This window comes from Mobula birostris, chromosome 2 (genome assembly GCF_030028105.1).
Source record: "Mobula birostris isolate sMobBir1 chromosome 2, sMobBir1.hap1, whole genome shotgun sequence".
Taxonomy (NCBI): Eukaryota; Metazoa; Chordata; class Chondrichthyes; order Myliobatiformes; family Myliobatidae; genus Mobula; species Mobula birostris.
Genome location: NC_092371.1, coordinates 5,706,611 through 5,720,980, shown reverse-complemented (window position 1 = coordinate 5,720,980; position 14,370 = coordinate 5,706,611). Strand labels below are relative to the sequence as shown.

Sequence of the window (14,370 nt, the reverse complement as noted above, 5' to 3'; positions counted from 1 at the left end):
GTGCAGTTCTGGTCACCTACGTACTGGAAAGATATCAATAAGATTGAAAGAGAGCAGAGAAGATTTACCAGATGATGCCGGGACTTGAGGAGCTGAGTGATAGGGAACGTTTGAGACTCTATTCCTCTGGAGTGTAGGAGAATGATGGAGTTATATAACATCATGAGGGGTATAGATAGGGTAAGTGCAAGCAGGCTTTTTCCACAGGTTGGGTGGGACTAGAACTAGAGGTTTTAGATTCAGGATGAAAGGGAAATATTTAAGAGGAACCTCGGGAAAATTCTTCACTCAGATGGTTCTGCAAGTGTGGATGGGGGTGTGTTTGGGTACAGATCGATGGGACTAGGTACATGGATGGGGGTGTATGGGGGTCTGTGTTTGGGTACAGATCGATGGGATAGAAACATGGATGGGGGGTGTATGGGGGTCTGTGTCCGGGTACAGATCGATGGGGACTAGGTACATGGATGGGGGTGTATGGGAGTCTGTGTTTGGGTACAGATCGATGGGGACTAGGTACATGGATGGGGGTGTATGGGAGTCTGTGTTTGGGTACAGATCGATGGGATAGAAACATGGATGGGGGGTGTATAGGGGTCTGTGTCCGGGTACAGATCGATGGGGACTAGGTACATGGATGGGGGTGTATGGGAGTCTGTGTTTGGGTACAGATCGATGGGGACTAGGTACATGGATGGGGGTGTATGGGAGTCTGTGTTTGGGTACAGATCGATGGGATAGAAACATGGATGGGGGGTGTATGGGGGTCTGTGTCCGGGTACAGATCGATGGGGACTAGGTACATGGATGGGGGTGTATGGGAGTCTGTGTTTGGGTACAGATCGATGGGGACTAGGTACATGGATGGGGGTGTATGGGAGTCTGTGTTTGGGTACAGATCGATGGGATAGAAACATGGATGGGGGGTGTATGGGGGTCTGTGTCCGGGTACAGATCGATGGGACTAGGTACATGGATTGAGTGTTATGGAGGGCTGTGTTTTGGGTAGAGATCAATGTCGATGGGATGAGGCAGAATAAACTAGATGGGACAAAGAGCTGTGACCGTGTGGTAGTGTTCTATTTCTGTGCGGTAGTGCTGTGTAACTTTGGTGTAGTGCTCTGTGACTGTGGTGTAGTGTTCTGTTTCTGTAGTGTAATGCTCTGTAACTTTGGGATAGTGCTCTGTTTCTGTGTGGTAGATCTCATTAACTCTCTGACAAGTCCCAGTATTTTTTCCTCAGAATCTGCACCTTCCCCAGCTGGTGGCCATCTTGTCCCCGAGCAACCCAGCATCCAGACAGAGTCCACAGTATCAGAAAAAACTACAATAATTCTCTTTAAATAACAACAACATTAACAATAATAATAAAAAAAGACATTTTCCTGTAACATATTTACACAGAAGCAACAGTGACAGGCCCAGGATGTTCAGAATAGGGCGTTCTGGCTTTGGGGAGGGCTGCCAGTGGCGCACCCTCTCTCCTGGTCCTCAGAGCCCATGGGTCTCCTCACCGACGTCGTGCAGAGTTGCGAGCCGGAGAGATGGTCAGGTCCGAAGGTCATGGGGTCGTGGCCTGCTGAGGGCGGGGGTTGCGAGGGGTTTCGGGACTGTTGGGGAAATAGGCAGGAGGTGGAGGGGGAAAGAAGGGGGGAGGGGAGATGGAGTTGGAGGAGGAAGGAAGATGAACTGGAGGAGATGGGGGCAGAGAAGGGGTAAAGGAGATTTCAGGTCAGAAAGGGAAGATGCCAGGTGGGAAAGTGAGGGGAGGGTCAGACTGTGGGAGAGGGAAGGGGGAGGCTGAAGAAGGGTCTAGGAGGGTTGAGGGGGAAGGGGAAGAAAGGAGAGTGGTAGAGGTGGAGTGGGTGGAGGGAGGAGAGGGAATAGGGACGGTGGGGAGGGGAGGGGAAAGGGGGGCTGCGGTGGGGAGAGGGTGGGATGAGGATGTCTCACTCCCCCTCACCTTGTTTCAGGGCTGGAGGCCTGGGGAAATTGCTCTCCCCAGAGGGGCTATGAATGCGGTGAGAGGGGAGGCGAGGGTTCTGGGGTCTCAGCCCGCCGCAGTCCATGGCGGGGCACGGGTGGGGGGAGTTCGGTGGCGGACTGGTGTGAGGGGCCAAGCTCAGGGGCAGTCAACCGACTGCGGCACTGGGCCCTGTCCCGCTCGGGGCCGGTCTTGGGGAAGGTGTAGAGAGCGCGTCCGTGCGTCGGTCCCTGACGGGCACACCCGTCTCTCGGCAGGGTGGCGGCCGCGTGGTAGGCAGCCCTCCCTCTCCACTCCTTCTCTTCCTCCTCCTCCTCTTCATCCTCCTCGTCGTCTCCTTCCTCCTCGTCACCCCTGACAACGGGGCCAAGGTCCTTCTCTTGAGCTCCTGCTGGGCCCAAGACCTCCAGGTTCATCTGGTGGAGCCGCTGGAGGAGTGAGTCCAGCGTGCCAACGTCCACCACCTCGGCAGGCGGCCGGTGGGGCAAGGGCGGGGGCGGAGGGTCCCACAGCGGCCCCCGGATCTTCTCCTTCTGCTCCTCCTCCACCAGGGTGCCGGGCACTGCTGGCGAGGGTTGGCGGCCCAGCGCATTGTTGGGCAGCACCACGGCACTAGGGATGAAGGGAAGGCCGTGGGCAGTGAGGCCGGTCAGCCGCGGGTCCCGCTCGCTCCCCGTCCCGGCTGCAGGCACGTCCCAGCGGCCCCGCAAGGGTCTCAGGTTCCGGGACGGGAGGTCGGGTGTGGCGTCCGGGGTGGGCAAGCAGGTCAGCTCCGGGTGGGCGCCGCGTCCTCCATGGTCGACCAGCAGGCTGGCGTAGATCCTGGAGGCTTCCGCGTGGGCCTTGGCCCCCTCTGGGCCCATTAGCTCCGCCTCGCCGGCCCTCCGCCAGTAGCACGAGGAGGCCAGCGCCGAGAGCAGGGCCCCCAGCAGGAAGGCCGAGACGGCAGCCGCTGCCAGTAAGTTCAGGTGGACGCGGTGCCCAGCGGCCTTGCCGGCTTTCGCCCTCTCCACCCCTGGGGGCAAAGGAGAAGAGACCCATCAGTTTTCTAAGGCTGTCCGTCTCCTCGCCCAGACGTCTGCCCGACTTCTCCTCCCGCCTGTCCCAGCAGGGTCCTACATTGCTCCTGAGGGACAGACCGTTCACCACCCCCCTCCCACTCTCCTGCACCAACCATCTCCCTTCCTCCAACCACCCCCACCTGTCCTGACCCATCCACCACCCTCGCACCCACATGCCAACCCCAGCAGGTTGCAAATTGCCAGTTTAATACCCCACTCCACCACCTGGAGTTGCCCCATCACCCGGAGTTGCCCCATCACCCTGCCGCCACTCCTCACCAAACACCTCTCCTTCCCTCCGCACACAACCCCCCCGTCGAACTGTGTAGGGCAATGTCTTGCAAACTCACCATAGGATGAGTCCTGTAGGCTACCTTGGATGGAGGGGGGTGAGGCTGTGGGATAACGGGGGGGAGAGGGAGAGAGTGAGAGTGAGAGTGAGAGGGGGACACAGGCAGTGATATCAACTGGACAATACAGACATCTCCCTGCCCCTTTGGAGACCAGGAACCCCAGCCAGACAGCCCACAGAAACCCCGGGGCTACAACAGCAGGTCAGAGGCTGGGGTCCTGCAGTGAGTAACTCATCTCCTGGCACCTCAAGATCTCTCCCCCATCCACATACTCAACATCCGCCACATCACCTCTCCCCCCAACCTATAAGGCACAGGTCAGGAGTGTGATGGGGCACCCTCCAAGTAATAGGCATTACTTGTAGCCTGGAGATCGGAGGCCCAGTGTCCTGCCCTGGAGATCGGAGGCCCAGCGTCCCGCCCAGGAGATTGGAGGCCCAGAGGCTTGCCCTGGATCGGAGGCCCAGCGTCCTGCCCTGGAGATTGGAGGCCCAGCATCTTGCCCTGGAGATTGGAGGCCCAGCATCCTGCCCAGGAGATTGGAGGCCCAGAGACCTGCCCTGGAGTTGGAGGATTGTCCGTGTAGGGCTTGTTTTGCTGTTGTTGTTTTGATTCTGGTTGTGTTCCATGTTGTTCTGCTGGGCATTGTGGGCATGCTAAGTTGGTGACATTTGCGGGCTTCCCCCAGCACATCAGGTTGTGTTATTGTGGAACATAAATGGCAGGTTTCACTGTTTGTGTTTTGGGACATGTGATAGATGTATCTCAATCTCATTCTGAAACTCGGAAGATCAGGACAGTGAGGAGGGGTCAGAGGTGGGAGGAGTCTGAGGACCAGAAGGTGAGGTGGAGATCCGTTGCTTTGGTTGTCAGGACCCCACCCCTGCTCCTGGCATTGCTGCCCCGATGGTACCTGAACTCACCTCCACACTGCTCCCGGTCCCAGAGGTGCCCACGTTCCACATCCTGTTCAAAGCCACTCCTGTCGAGAGATAAGTCCGTGAATGAGGGGGATGTCTGACAATTGGGGTGGTAGAGCCGGCGGGGATGGAATTTAGTGGGATGGGAGTAGATGGGTTGGGGGCAGCACTCCTGTCATCCCTGGTCCACTCAACATGGCCAACCTGGCAGCAGACACCCCACTCAAAACAGCCGATTTGATGGACACCATGAGTGGTAGGAGACCTTCACAAAGTTGGCACAATGGGCAGTAAGGGACCTTAATGTACTGGCCAACAGATGGAAGGTGACCTTCACAAAATAGCTGAATGTTGACCTCTCTGGTGGAGAGTGACCTTCACAAAATGGCCAACAGATGGCAGGCACAGGCAGCAGGAGATATTCACAAGATGGCTGACATGCGCATGCCACAGGTGTCACAGGACCTTCACAAGATGGCTGACATGCACATGCCACAGGTGTCACAGGACCTTCACAAAATGGCTGACATGCACATGCCACAGGTGTCACAGGACCTTCACAAGATGGCTGACATGCACATGCCACAGGTATCACAGGACCTTCACAAAATGGCTGACATGCACATGCCACAGGTGTCACAGGACCTTCACAAGATGGCTGACATGCGCATGCCACAGGTGTCACAGGACCTTCACAAAATGGCTAACTGGTGGACACCACAGGTGGCAGGTGACTTCACAAAATGGCTGACCACAGCAATGATAGGGCAGATGGTCAGAATGGTCAGCCCTGTCTGTGAGGCAGGCGATTCTCCTGGCAGAACGCTGAACCACCCCACCCCAACAGGGTGCGTGGGCCACCCACACGATCTAGACAAAATGGCAGTGTGGTGTCCAATGCGGAGGAGCTGCCCTCCCACTGACCTGGTCCCGGGGTATAGAGTTCCACAGTGGCCCACCTTCAGCCAGCCACAGTACGGGTCCCTGGCGGCCAAGCATGCTCTGGAAGAGAAGAAAAACACTCAGTATGAGTGGGGTTGAGTGGGAGCCCAGACCTCGAGAGGCAGATGGCCCCAGCTAGTGATGGAACCTGCAAATCATTCTGCACGCAAACATTGGCTGCCCCTGGCGGGGTGAGAGGCCTTCCCCATACGGTCAACACAGCACCCTCTATACATGCTGCCTTGGGGAAGAGATGGTTACTGTGGATTTGCTAAAAGGCAGAAGGAGGGGTGTGTCTCGGTTCACCCCCAGCAGCCGCCTAACAGAGCACCCTCTGATCTACGGACAGTTCCCACCGAGCCAGACATCCAGTGCTGCCTGAAGGTTGTCTTTGGTCCGCCAGCACGCCGAGAGATCTGTAGAGGAACGCTGCTGACCGGCACGGTCCAGCGTAGCAGCTACTGCAACGCTACTACAGCTTGGGCCGCCAGAGTTCAGCCTTCAATCCCAGCGTCCACTGAAAGCAGTCAGTACGTCCGTCTCGCAGAATGCGTCCTTTCCCAGGGGCTGCTGAGCGGGAAGGGCCTGCTCCCAGCCGTGTCACTAAGTAAAGAAATGAATCGGTCAGTGCTGAGGGACGCACGGAAGCTCGGTGCAGCCGCCGAAGGGGGAAGGTGGGGCAGAAACACAGTCCGGAGGGGCAGAGTTGGGTGGGAAGTCCCTCAGCACCACCTCAGGGGGTTTAAGAAAACACATCTACACTGGTGAATGTAGTGACCACAAGTGAGAAAATTCCTCTGTATATTTTTCATTATTTCTGAATTTTGATGAAAGGCCCCGATCCCTGGATAGTGTAAACCTGGGTCACTGATCTGAAGGGACCAGACAGTTGAAGGTGCAGATGTCCATGGCGGGGGGGAAGGGGAATAAGGGCTTCCCTTGGCCACTAATGGGCATTCCCCCCCCCCAATCACCCCTGCACCCTTCCCCGCACCAACAGGGTCACCCCGTCCCCTCATACCGCTCCTGTCCTCCCCTACCCCCTCTTCCTTCTGCAATCAACAGTGGCCCCCCCAACTCAAAGCCCATCCTCCCTTCAATCCGCTCCCTCCACCAACATGGACTCCCCCACCCACCACCAACAACAGGGTTGCCTCTCCCCCACCCACAGAGGGTGCGGCTCCTCCCCCACCTCCGGAAGACACAGGGAAGGAATGTGCGGGAGGGAGGGGAGGAGGTGTGAGGCAGAGAGAGGGATAGGGAGGGGGTTTAGGTTGCAGAAGGGAGAGAGGGTTTGTGGGGTGAGGGAGGGGTGGAGGAGTGCAAGGGTTTAGGGTGGAGGGAGAAGGAGGGGGAGAGAAAGGGAGGGGGTTGCAGTGGGTAGGAGGGAGAATAGGGGAGGAATGAGGCCCAGCGGGGATCCTATCTGCTCCCACCCTCTCACCTGCGGCAGTGACTGTGGCTGTGGCAGCGACTGAGGGGGGCGCGGAGCAGGCAGCCCCTGAAGCCCAGATACACGGCGTGGTGGTCCCGATCCAACTCCATGGCCAGCGGGCGGCCATCCTCTCTCCCCGAGCCACACCTGCAGGACACAAGCAGCCAGGGAGGGGTCAGTGTGGAGAAACATAGAAACATAGAAAATAGGTGCAGGAGAAGGCCATTTGGCCCTTCGAGCCTGCACCGCCATTTATTATGATCATGGCTGATCATCCAACTCAGAACCCTGCACCAGCCTTCCCTCCATACCCCCTGATCCCCGTAGCCACAAGGGCCATATCTAACTCCCTCTTAAATATAGCCAATGAACCAGCCTCAACTGTTTCCTGCGGCAGAGAATTCCACAGATTCACCACTCTCTGTGTGAAGAAGTTTTTCCTAATCTCAGTCCTAAAAGGCTTCCCCTTTATCCTCAAACTGTGACCCCTCATTCTGGACTTCCCCAACATCGGGAACAATCTTCCTGCATCTAGCCTGTCCAATCCCTTTAGGATTTTATACGTTTCAATCAGATCCCCCCTCAATCTTCTAAATTCCAACGAGTACAAGCCCAGTTCATCCAGTCTTTCTTCATATGAAAGTCCTGCCATCCCAGGAATCAATCTGGTGAACCTTCTTTGTACTCCCTCTATGGCAAGGATGTCTTTCCTCAGATTAGGGGACCAAAACTGCACACAATACTCCAGGTGTGGTCTCACCAAGGCCTTGTACAACTGCAGTAGTACCTCCCTGCTCCTGTACTTGAATCCTCTCGCTATAAATGCCAGCATACCATTCGCCTTTTTCACCGCCTGCTGTACCTGCATGTCCACTTTCAATGACTGGTGTATAATGACACCCAGCTCTCTTTGCACTTCCCCTTTTCCTAATCGGCCACCATTCAGATAATAATCTGTTTTCCTATTTTTGCCACCAAAGTGGATAACTTCACATTTATCCACATTAAATTGCATCTGCCATGAATTTGCCTACTTACCCAACCTATCCAAGTCACCCTGCATCCTCTTAGCATCCTCCTCACAGTTAACACTGCCGCCCAGCTTCGTGTCATCCGCAAACTTGGAGATGCTGCATTTAATTCCCTCATCCAAGTCATTAATATATATTGTAAACAACTGGGGTCCCAGCACTGAGCCTTGCGGTACCCCACTAGTCACTGCCTGCCATTCTGAAAAGGTCTCGTTTATTCCCACTCTTTGCTTCCTGTCTGCTAACCAATTCTCTATCCACATCAATACCTTACCCCCAATACCGTGTGCTTTAAGTTTGCACACTAATCTCCTGTGTGGGACCTTGTCAAAAGCCTTTTGAAAATCCAAATACACCACATCCACTGGTTCTCCCCTATCCACTCTACTAGCTACATCCTCAAAAAATTCTGTGAGATTCGTCAGACATGATTTTCCTTTCACAAATCCATGCTGACTTTGTCCGATGATTTCACCGCTTTCCAAATGTGCTGTTATCACATCTTTGCTGGAAACAAAGTCACAAATGGGGAAACTTGGCTAAATAGGGTTCCAGAAACAGCTAAACATGGTCTTGGAGACAGGAAGATGGAGACCCAGAGATGGGAAGATGGGGTTCCAGAGATGGCTAGACATGGTCCTGGAGATGGGAAGATGGGGTTCCAGAGACAGCTAGACATAGTCCTGGAGACAGGAAGATGGAGACCTAGAGAAGGGAAGATGGGGTTCCAGAGATGGCTAGACATGGTCCTGGAGATGGGAAGATGGGGTTCCAGAGATGGCTTGACATGGTCCTGGAGACAGGAAGATGGAGACCCAGAGACGGGAAGATGGGGTTCCAGAAACGGCTAGACATGGTCCTGGAGACCAGAGACAGGTTTCGGGAGACGGAGCGCCACAGTAACATAGTGGTTGTCGTGATGTTATTCTAACTTGGGGCATTGGAGTTCGAATCTGTAAGGAGTCTGTGCGTTTTCCCCACGAACACATGGATTTCCTCTGTCTGCTCTGGTTTCCTTCCACAGTCCGGGGAGTAGGGGTTAGTGGGTTAATTGTCCCGTGATTAGGCTGGCGTTCAATTGGTGGGCTGCAAGGGACTGTTACACGCTTTATTTAAAAATAATGTCTGAGACACGGTCTCCGAAACCGATGAGAGAGACTCCCAGAAATGGGAAAGAAGAGAGTAGTGGCTATACAGGATCCCAGGGTCGGGGAGACAGGATCCCAAAGACAGCAGCAGGGCAGCTAGATGGGGTCCCGGAGACGATGAGACAGGATCAGAGGGACAGCTAGAGAGGAAAGGTGTAATAGAGCACCAGAGGTGGCTAGAATGGAGTAGATGGAGCTTGACAGAACCTCTAGACAGGAATTCGATGGAGTCTCAGAGACGGGTTGATGAAGTTAGATGGAGTCTCAGAGATTTGTGATAGAGTTAGATGGAGCCTCAGAGATTGGTGGATGAAGTTAGATGGAGCCTCAGAGACGGGTGGATGGGAGCCAGTTGGAGTCTCAGAGATGGCTAGACATGACCTAGACGCAAATCTCAGAATCAGCTGGACTAGATCTCAGAGTCAGGGACACAGGGTTCCAGGGTTGGCCAGACAGTCGGGATCCCAAGGATGGCCTGATGGGGATTAAGAGACGGCTAGATGAGATCGAAGAAACGCATGTCTGGGGAGATGGGGTTCAGCTTGAGACTGATCCTCCCCCCTCACCACTCACCTCTTGGGGTTGTACACGTCCAGCTCCTCCAGCAGCAGGGCCTCTGTCTGGCTGCCCGTCTGTGTCTGGAGCAGGACTTTGAGCAGCCGACCAGCCTCGGTGGCCAGGAAGAGGACTGTGTAGTTCTGGTGGGGTCCCGCTCCCGTGTCTACCACCAGCTGACTCAGTCGCTCCCTGTAAAGGGGGGGGGGGGGGGGGAGTGTGAAGGACCAAAAAGGTTAGGTGGGGAGAGACCATTCAGTCCATTGATCGGCAGTAACTAACTCTTCCTCCCCCACCATCATCCCTCCTTAACCCCCAGCTCTAGACTCATTCTAAACCATAGTATGGGGTTCCTCACCCCTCTCCGATCTCCTCAGTAGGTCCAGACACCCCCATCCTCAGACCTGAAATCAGTGACTGTCTAGATACCCACTGCAAGTCCAGATGCCCCCTTACAATTCCAGACAGCCCTCATAACTCCAAGAGGCAGAACACAAATGAGGAATGCTGTTTGCACTAGACAGCCCTTTTCAGTTACAGAGCCGTCTGTTTTTTTTATTGTGATGACCCTCACCGGTTTTTATCGACACACCACAGAAAGCACCCTATAACTACTTTGCCCCAAACCGTAAGAAAAATGCAGGGAGTTGCGGACATCACGGAAAGCAGCCTCCCTTCCATGGACTCTGCCTATGTGTCCCACTGCCTCAGCAAAACAACCAAGATAATCAAAGACCCTCCCACCCTGGACCGGACAATCTCTCTTCCCCTCCCTCCCGTCATGCAGAAGATACAAAAGCCTAATAGACGGACCAGCAGGCTCAAGGACAGCTTTTACCCCGCCGTTATCGGACCTCTCACACGCTAAAGAGGAGCACCTGATCTCCCAATCTACTTCATTGTGGCCCCTGCACATTGCTTTCTGTCTGCACTGCCCTCTCCGTAATTGCAACACTCCGTTCTGCATTCTGTTTCCCTTTCCTACCACCCCGATGTACTGACATATAGGGAACGACCTGTCTGGGTGACAAACCGATTATCAATATCGATTCCAATTCCAAATCCTGCTCGTGAGTGCCGGCCATTTACAGGAGTGAACGTTCACCGTGGCGGCTCTCACCTGCCGTGGGTCCAGGTCAGCCACGGCCGTTCTGTGACCTGGGGCACCGTGTCGTCCAGGAGTGGGTGTGACTTGATGAAGGACAGGCTCTCATCAGGAAACTCACTGGAGCTCTTGTAGGCCTCTGCCTCTCCATATCCTGAGCAGCACCCGGGCCTGGCAGAGCGGAGAGCGGAAAGATAAGCCTCAGCCAAACCGTCAAAAGCCAGAGTGCAAAGAACCGTGGCTGTCCAGCCCCAGAGACCTAGGTTTGCGTGTGTGTGTGTGTGTGTGTGTGTGTGTATATATGTATGTGTATATATATATATATGTGTGTGTGTGTTCGTTCTTCCTCTGATCCCATGGGTTCCCAAACTGACCCTCGAGAGAATCAAGCCCTCCGCTGACAGAGATCCACATGGAAACAGGCCGTTTGGCCCGTCAAGTCACTACTGAGCCTAAGCCACACTGACCCTCACCAACTTGAGAGATTCACCTCAGGAAGCATCCTATCCGGATACATCGCGACTCGGAGTGGTAGTTGCTCTGCCTGTGGCCACAGTACAGTGCAGAGAGATGTGGACACAGATCAGCACGTCACACAAACCAGCCTCCCCTCCACTGTCTACGCTTCTCACTGCCTCAGGAAAGCAGCCAGCAGAATCAAAGACCCCATCCACCCAGGACATGTCTCCTCTCCCCTCTCCCATCAGGCAGAAGATATAAAAAAGCACGTACTACCGGGCTGACAGGCAGTCTCTACAGACGTCCCACCTCTCCCGGAACTTCCGGGAGTCTCCCGCATATTAATAGTGGCTCCCTGATGCCTGCAAATTATATACAATATCATGGAAATCAATTTTTTTGAGAGCGAGCGAGAGAAAAGCAAGAGAGAGCACGAGAGCAACCACGAGAGAGAGCACGTGCGAGAGAGAAAGCAAGCGAGAGCGCTTGAGAGCGCACAAGTGACCGAGAAAGAGAGAGAGAGAGCGCACGCACACGCACGTGCGCGCCATGGCAGAGTGTTCCAAAAAAATATAAACGTACGTCACCTCATACTACACTAAAGTGTACCCCTGCCTAATAGGGGTCAAAAATAATGACAGTGTTGCTGGCTGCTCTGTTTGCAACAGTGACTTTTCTATTGCCCATGGTGGGTTAAGACTGTAAAAGACACGTTGAGGTGAGTTTAACAGGTGTCATTCATTCATTAGCATAGCTAACGTTATTTAAACTAGCTGGCTAGCTGCTAAGGAGCTACTCTATTAGAGACGTCCCACCTCTCCCGGAAGTTCCGGGAGTCTCTCACAAGTTGATGGTGCTACCTCCCTGAAATGAGTTTTTGCAGGGTGGGATGTCTGCCTCTAGTACTTTGATAGAAGACAACTGGATGGTTAGCTAGTAGGATAAGATGGACTCCTGATCTCACAATCTACCTCGTGACAGCCTTTGCACTTTGCCTGAACCGCACTCCACTTTGCACTCTGTCATGGCTTTTCCCCTGATGCGATGAAATGAACTGTGTGGATGACACGCAAAACAAGGTTTTTAATTGTACCACGGTACATGTGACAATACTGAACCAAAGATACCAATTCCCATCTCATTCTTCCCTCATTAAACCATGAGCTCTCCCCCAAATACTACCCCCCAACACAACAGAGGGCAGTGATTTAGAGCGGACAATTAACCCACCCCAGGGATGTGGTGGGGGGGGGGGACTGGAGCACCCAGGGGAAACTGCAGGATCACAGAGGTGAGGGGACCTACCTTGGTTTTGGCACCCTGTCCTCAGGGACGGCAATCCAGGAGGAATCCGTTGATCCCTGCTCCTTGAATCTGCCATTGAAGGCATTCCCAATATCCTCCATGGAGAAGGCGCAGACGGCAGAACCTGGGATACTGGGAAAGGCAAAGAAACATCAACAACACCGTCCCATCACACACTCCCGGGGTCAGACACAGAGTGAAACTCCCTCTACACTGTCCCATCACACACTCCCGGGGTCAGACACAGAGTGAAACTCCCTCTAAACCGTCCCATCACACACTCCCGGGGTCAGACACAGAGTGAAACTCCCTCTACACCGTCCCATCACACACTCCCGGGGTCAGACACAGAGTGAAACTCCCTCTACACCGTCCCATCACACACTCCCGGGGTCAGACACAGAGTGAAGCTCCCTGTACACTGTCCCATCTGACACTCCCGGGGTCAGACACAGAGTGAAACTTCCTCCACATCATCCCATCACACACTCCCAGGGTCAGACAGAGTGAAACTCCCAACATGGAAAGGCAAGCTAGTGGGTGTGTAGACAGACACACCTACCTGTTGGATTGAGTGCTGAAGATTCCAATAACGGTGGGACTGCCATTGATGGCCACTACTCCTGTCATCGACTCCAGGACATCAAAGTAGAAAAAGGACTCTCCCGGGACTGAGCAGTTTAGACGCACCTTCAGGAAGGACGTCCAATACTTCTCCAGCACCCTCGGGGAGCCGCCCTTGTCATTCTTGCAGACCCTCGCCACCCGGGAGTAGACCACCTGTGAGAAGCATGAGAGTGATTGGGACCTTCTGCAGCCCTTTTCGGCCCTTCACCTCTCCCCATCTCTGTGACCCCCCCCCCACACCCCTCCCCATCTCTGTGACCCCTACACCCCTCCCCATCTCTGTGACCCCTACACGTCTCCCCATCTCTGTGACCCCTATACCTCTCCCCATCTCTGTGACCCCTACAACCCTCCCCATCCCTGTGACCCCTACACCCCTCCCCATTTCTGTGACCCCTTCAACCCTCCCCATCTCTGTGACCCCCTACACCCCTCCCCATCTCTGTGACTCCCATCTCTGTGACCCCTTCACCTCTCCCCATCTCTGTGACCCCTACACTCCTCCCCATCTCTGTGACCCTCCTACACCTCTCCCCATCTCTGTGACCCCTACACCCCTCCCCATCTCTGTGACCCCTACACCTCTCCCCATCTCTGTGACCCCTCCTACACCCCTCCCCATCTCTGTGACCCCTACAACCCTCCCCATCTCTGTGACCCCCCACACCCCTTCCCGTCTCTGTCACCCCCTTCGGCCTCTACATCCCTTCCCATCTCTGTCACCCCCTCCCCTACACCCCTTCCCATCTCGTCACCCCCTTTGGCCCCTACACCTCTTCTTGTCTCTGTCACCAGATGGTGAGCGTTCTCAGTAGTGGGTGCTACTTTCTCAAGACACCATCCCTTGAAGATGTGCTTGATGGAGAGGAGGGTTGTGCCCGTGATGGGTCTGATTGAGTCTACAGCCCTCTGCAGCCCCTTCTGATCCTGAGCATCGGATCCTCCACACAGAATGTTGATGCCAACAGTCAGAATGATCTGCACCGTACGTCTGTGGTTATTTGCAAGGATATTTGGCGATATGACGAATCTTTTCAAACTCCTAATGAAGAATAACTGCTGCCGTGCCTTCTTCGTAATTGCATCGATATGTTGGCCCGGGATAGGTCCTTGAGATGACGGCGTCCAAGAACTTGAAGTTGCTCACCCTTTCCACCGGTGACCAACCCCTCAGTGAGGACTGGTGTGTGTATTCCCGACTTCCCCTTCCCGAAGTCCACAATCAATTCCCAGTTCTTGCCGATGCTGAGTGCGAGGATGTTGTTGCGAAACCACTCAACCAGCCGACCTATCTCACTGACTTCGGTACACCTCTTTGTTGCAGTTTGGACGGGTCCAATGAGCCCTCCCTATCTAACAATTCTACCTCGTGCACTGGAGTATGCACAGTAAACAAAATGACAATAAGCTCCACTTTGACCTTAACTGGACCCAGAACCAATTCC

General features: G+C 54.5%; 1 protein-coding gene across 7 annotated transcripts in view; it reads right to left on the bottom strand.

Moving 5' to 3' along the window:
* Positions 1-1,312: 1,312 nt before the first annotated feature.
* LOC140211616 (semaphorin-6D-like) overlaps positions 1,313-14,370 on the bottom strand; it is a 61,387-nt gene continuing 48,329 nt past the window's right edge. For 6 of the 7 annotated variants that reach the window (XM_072281575.1, XM_072281564.1, XM_072281539.1 and 3 more), the window contains 9 exons: positions 12,861-13,078; positions 12,299-12,430; positions 10,550-10,705; positions 9,448-9,621; positions 6,705-6,842; positions 5,243-5,320; positions 4,322-4,380; positions 3,396-3,440; positions 1,313-2,999 (listed from right to left, as the gene is read on the bottom strand). In XM_072281575.1, coding sequence (XP_072137676.1) covers positions 2,011-2,999; positions 3,396-3,440; positions 4,322-4,380; positions 5,243-5,320; positions 6,705-6,842; positions 9,448-9,621; positions 10,550-10,705; positions 12,299-12,430; positions 12,861-13,078 — 1,989 coding nt within the window. In that variant the 3' untranslated portion in view covers positions 1,313-2,010. The remainder of the gene's footprint in view (positions 3,000-3,395; positions 3,441-4,321; positions 4,381-5,242; positions 5,321-6,704; positions 6,843-9,447; positions 9,622-10,549; positions 10,706-12,298; positions 12,431-12,860; positions 13,079-14,370) is intronic. The other variant, XM_072281583.1, reaches the window with a different exon arrangement.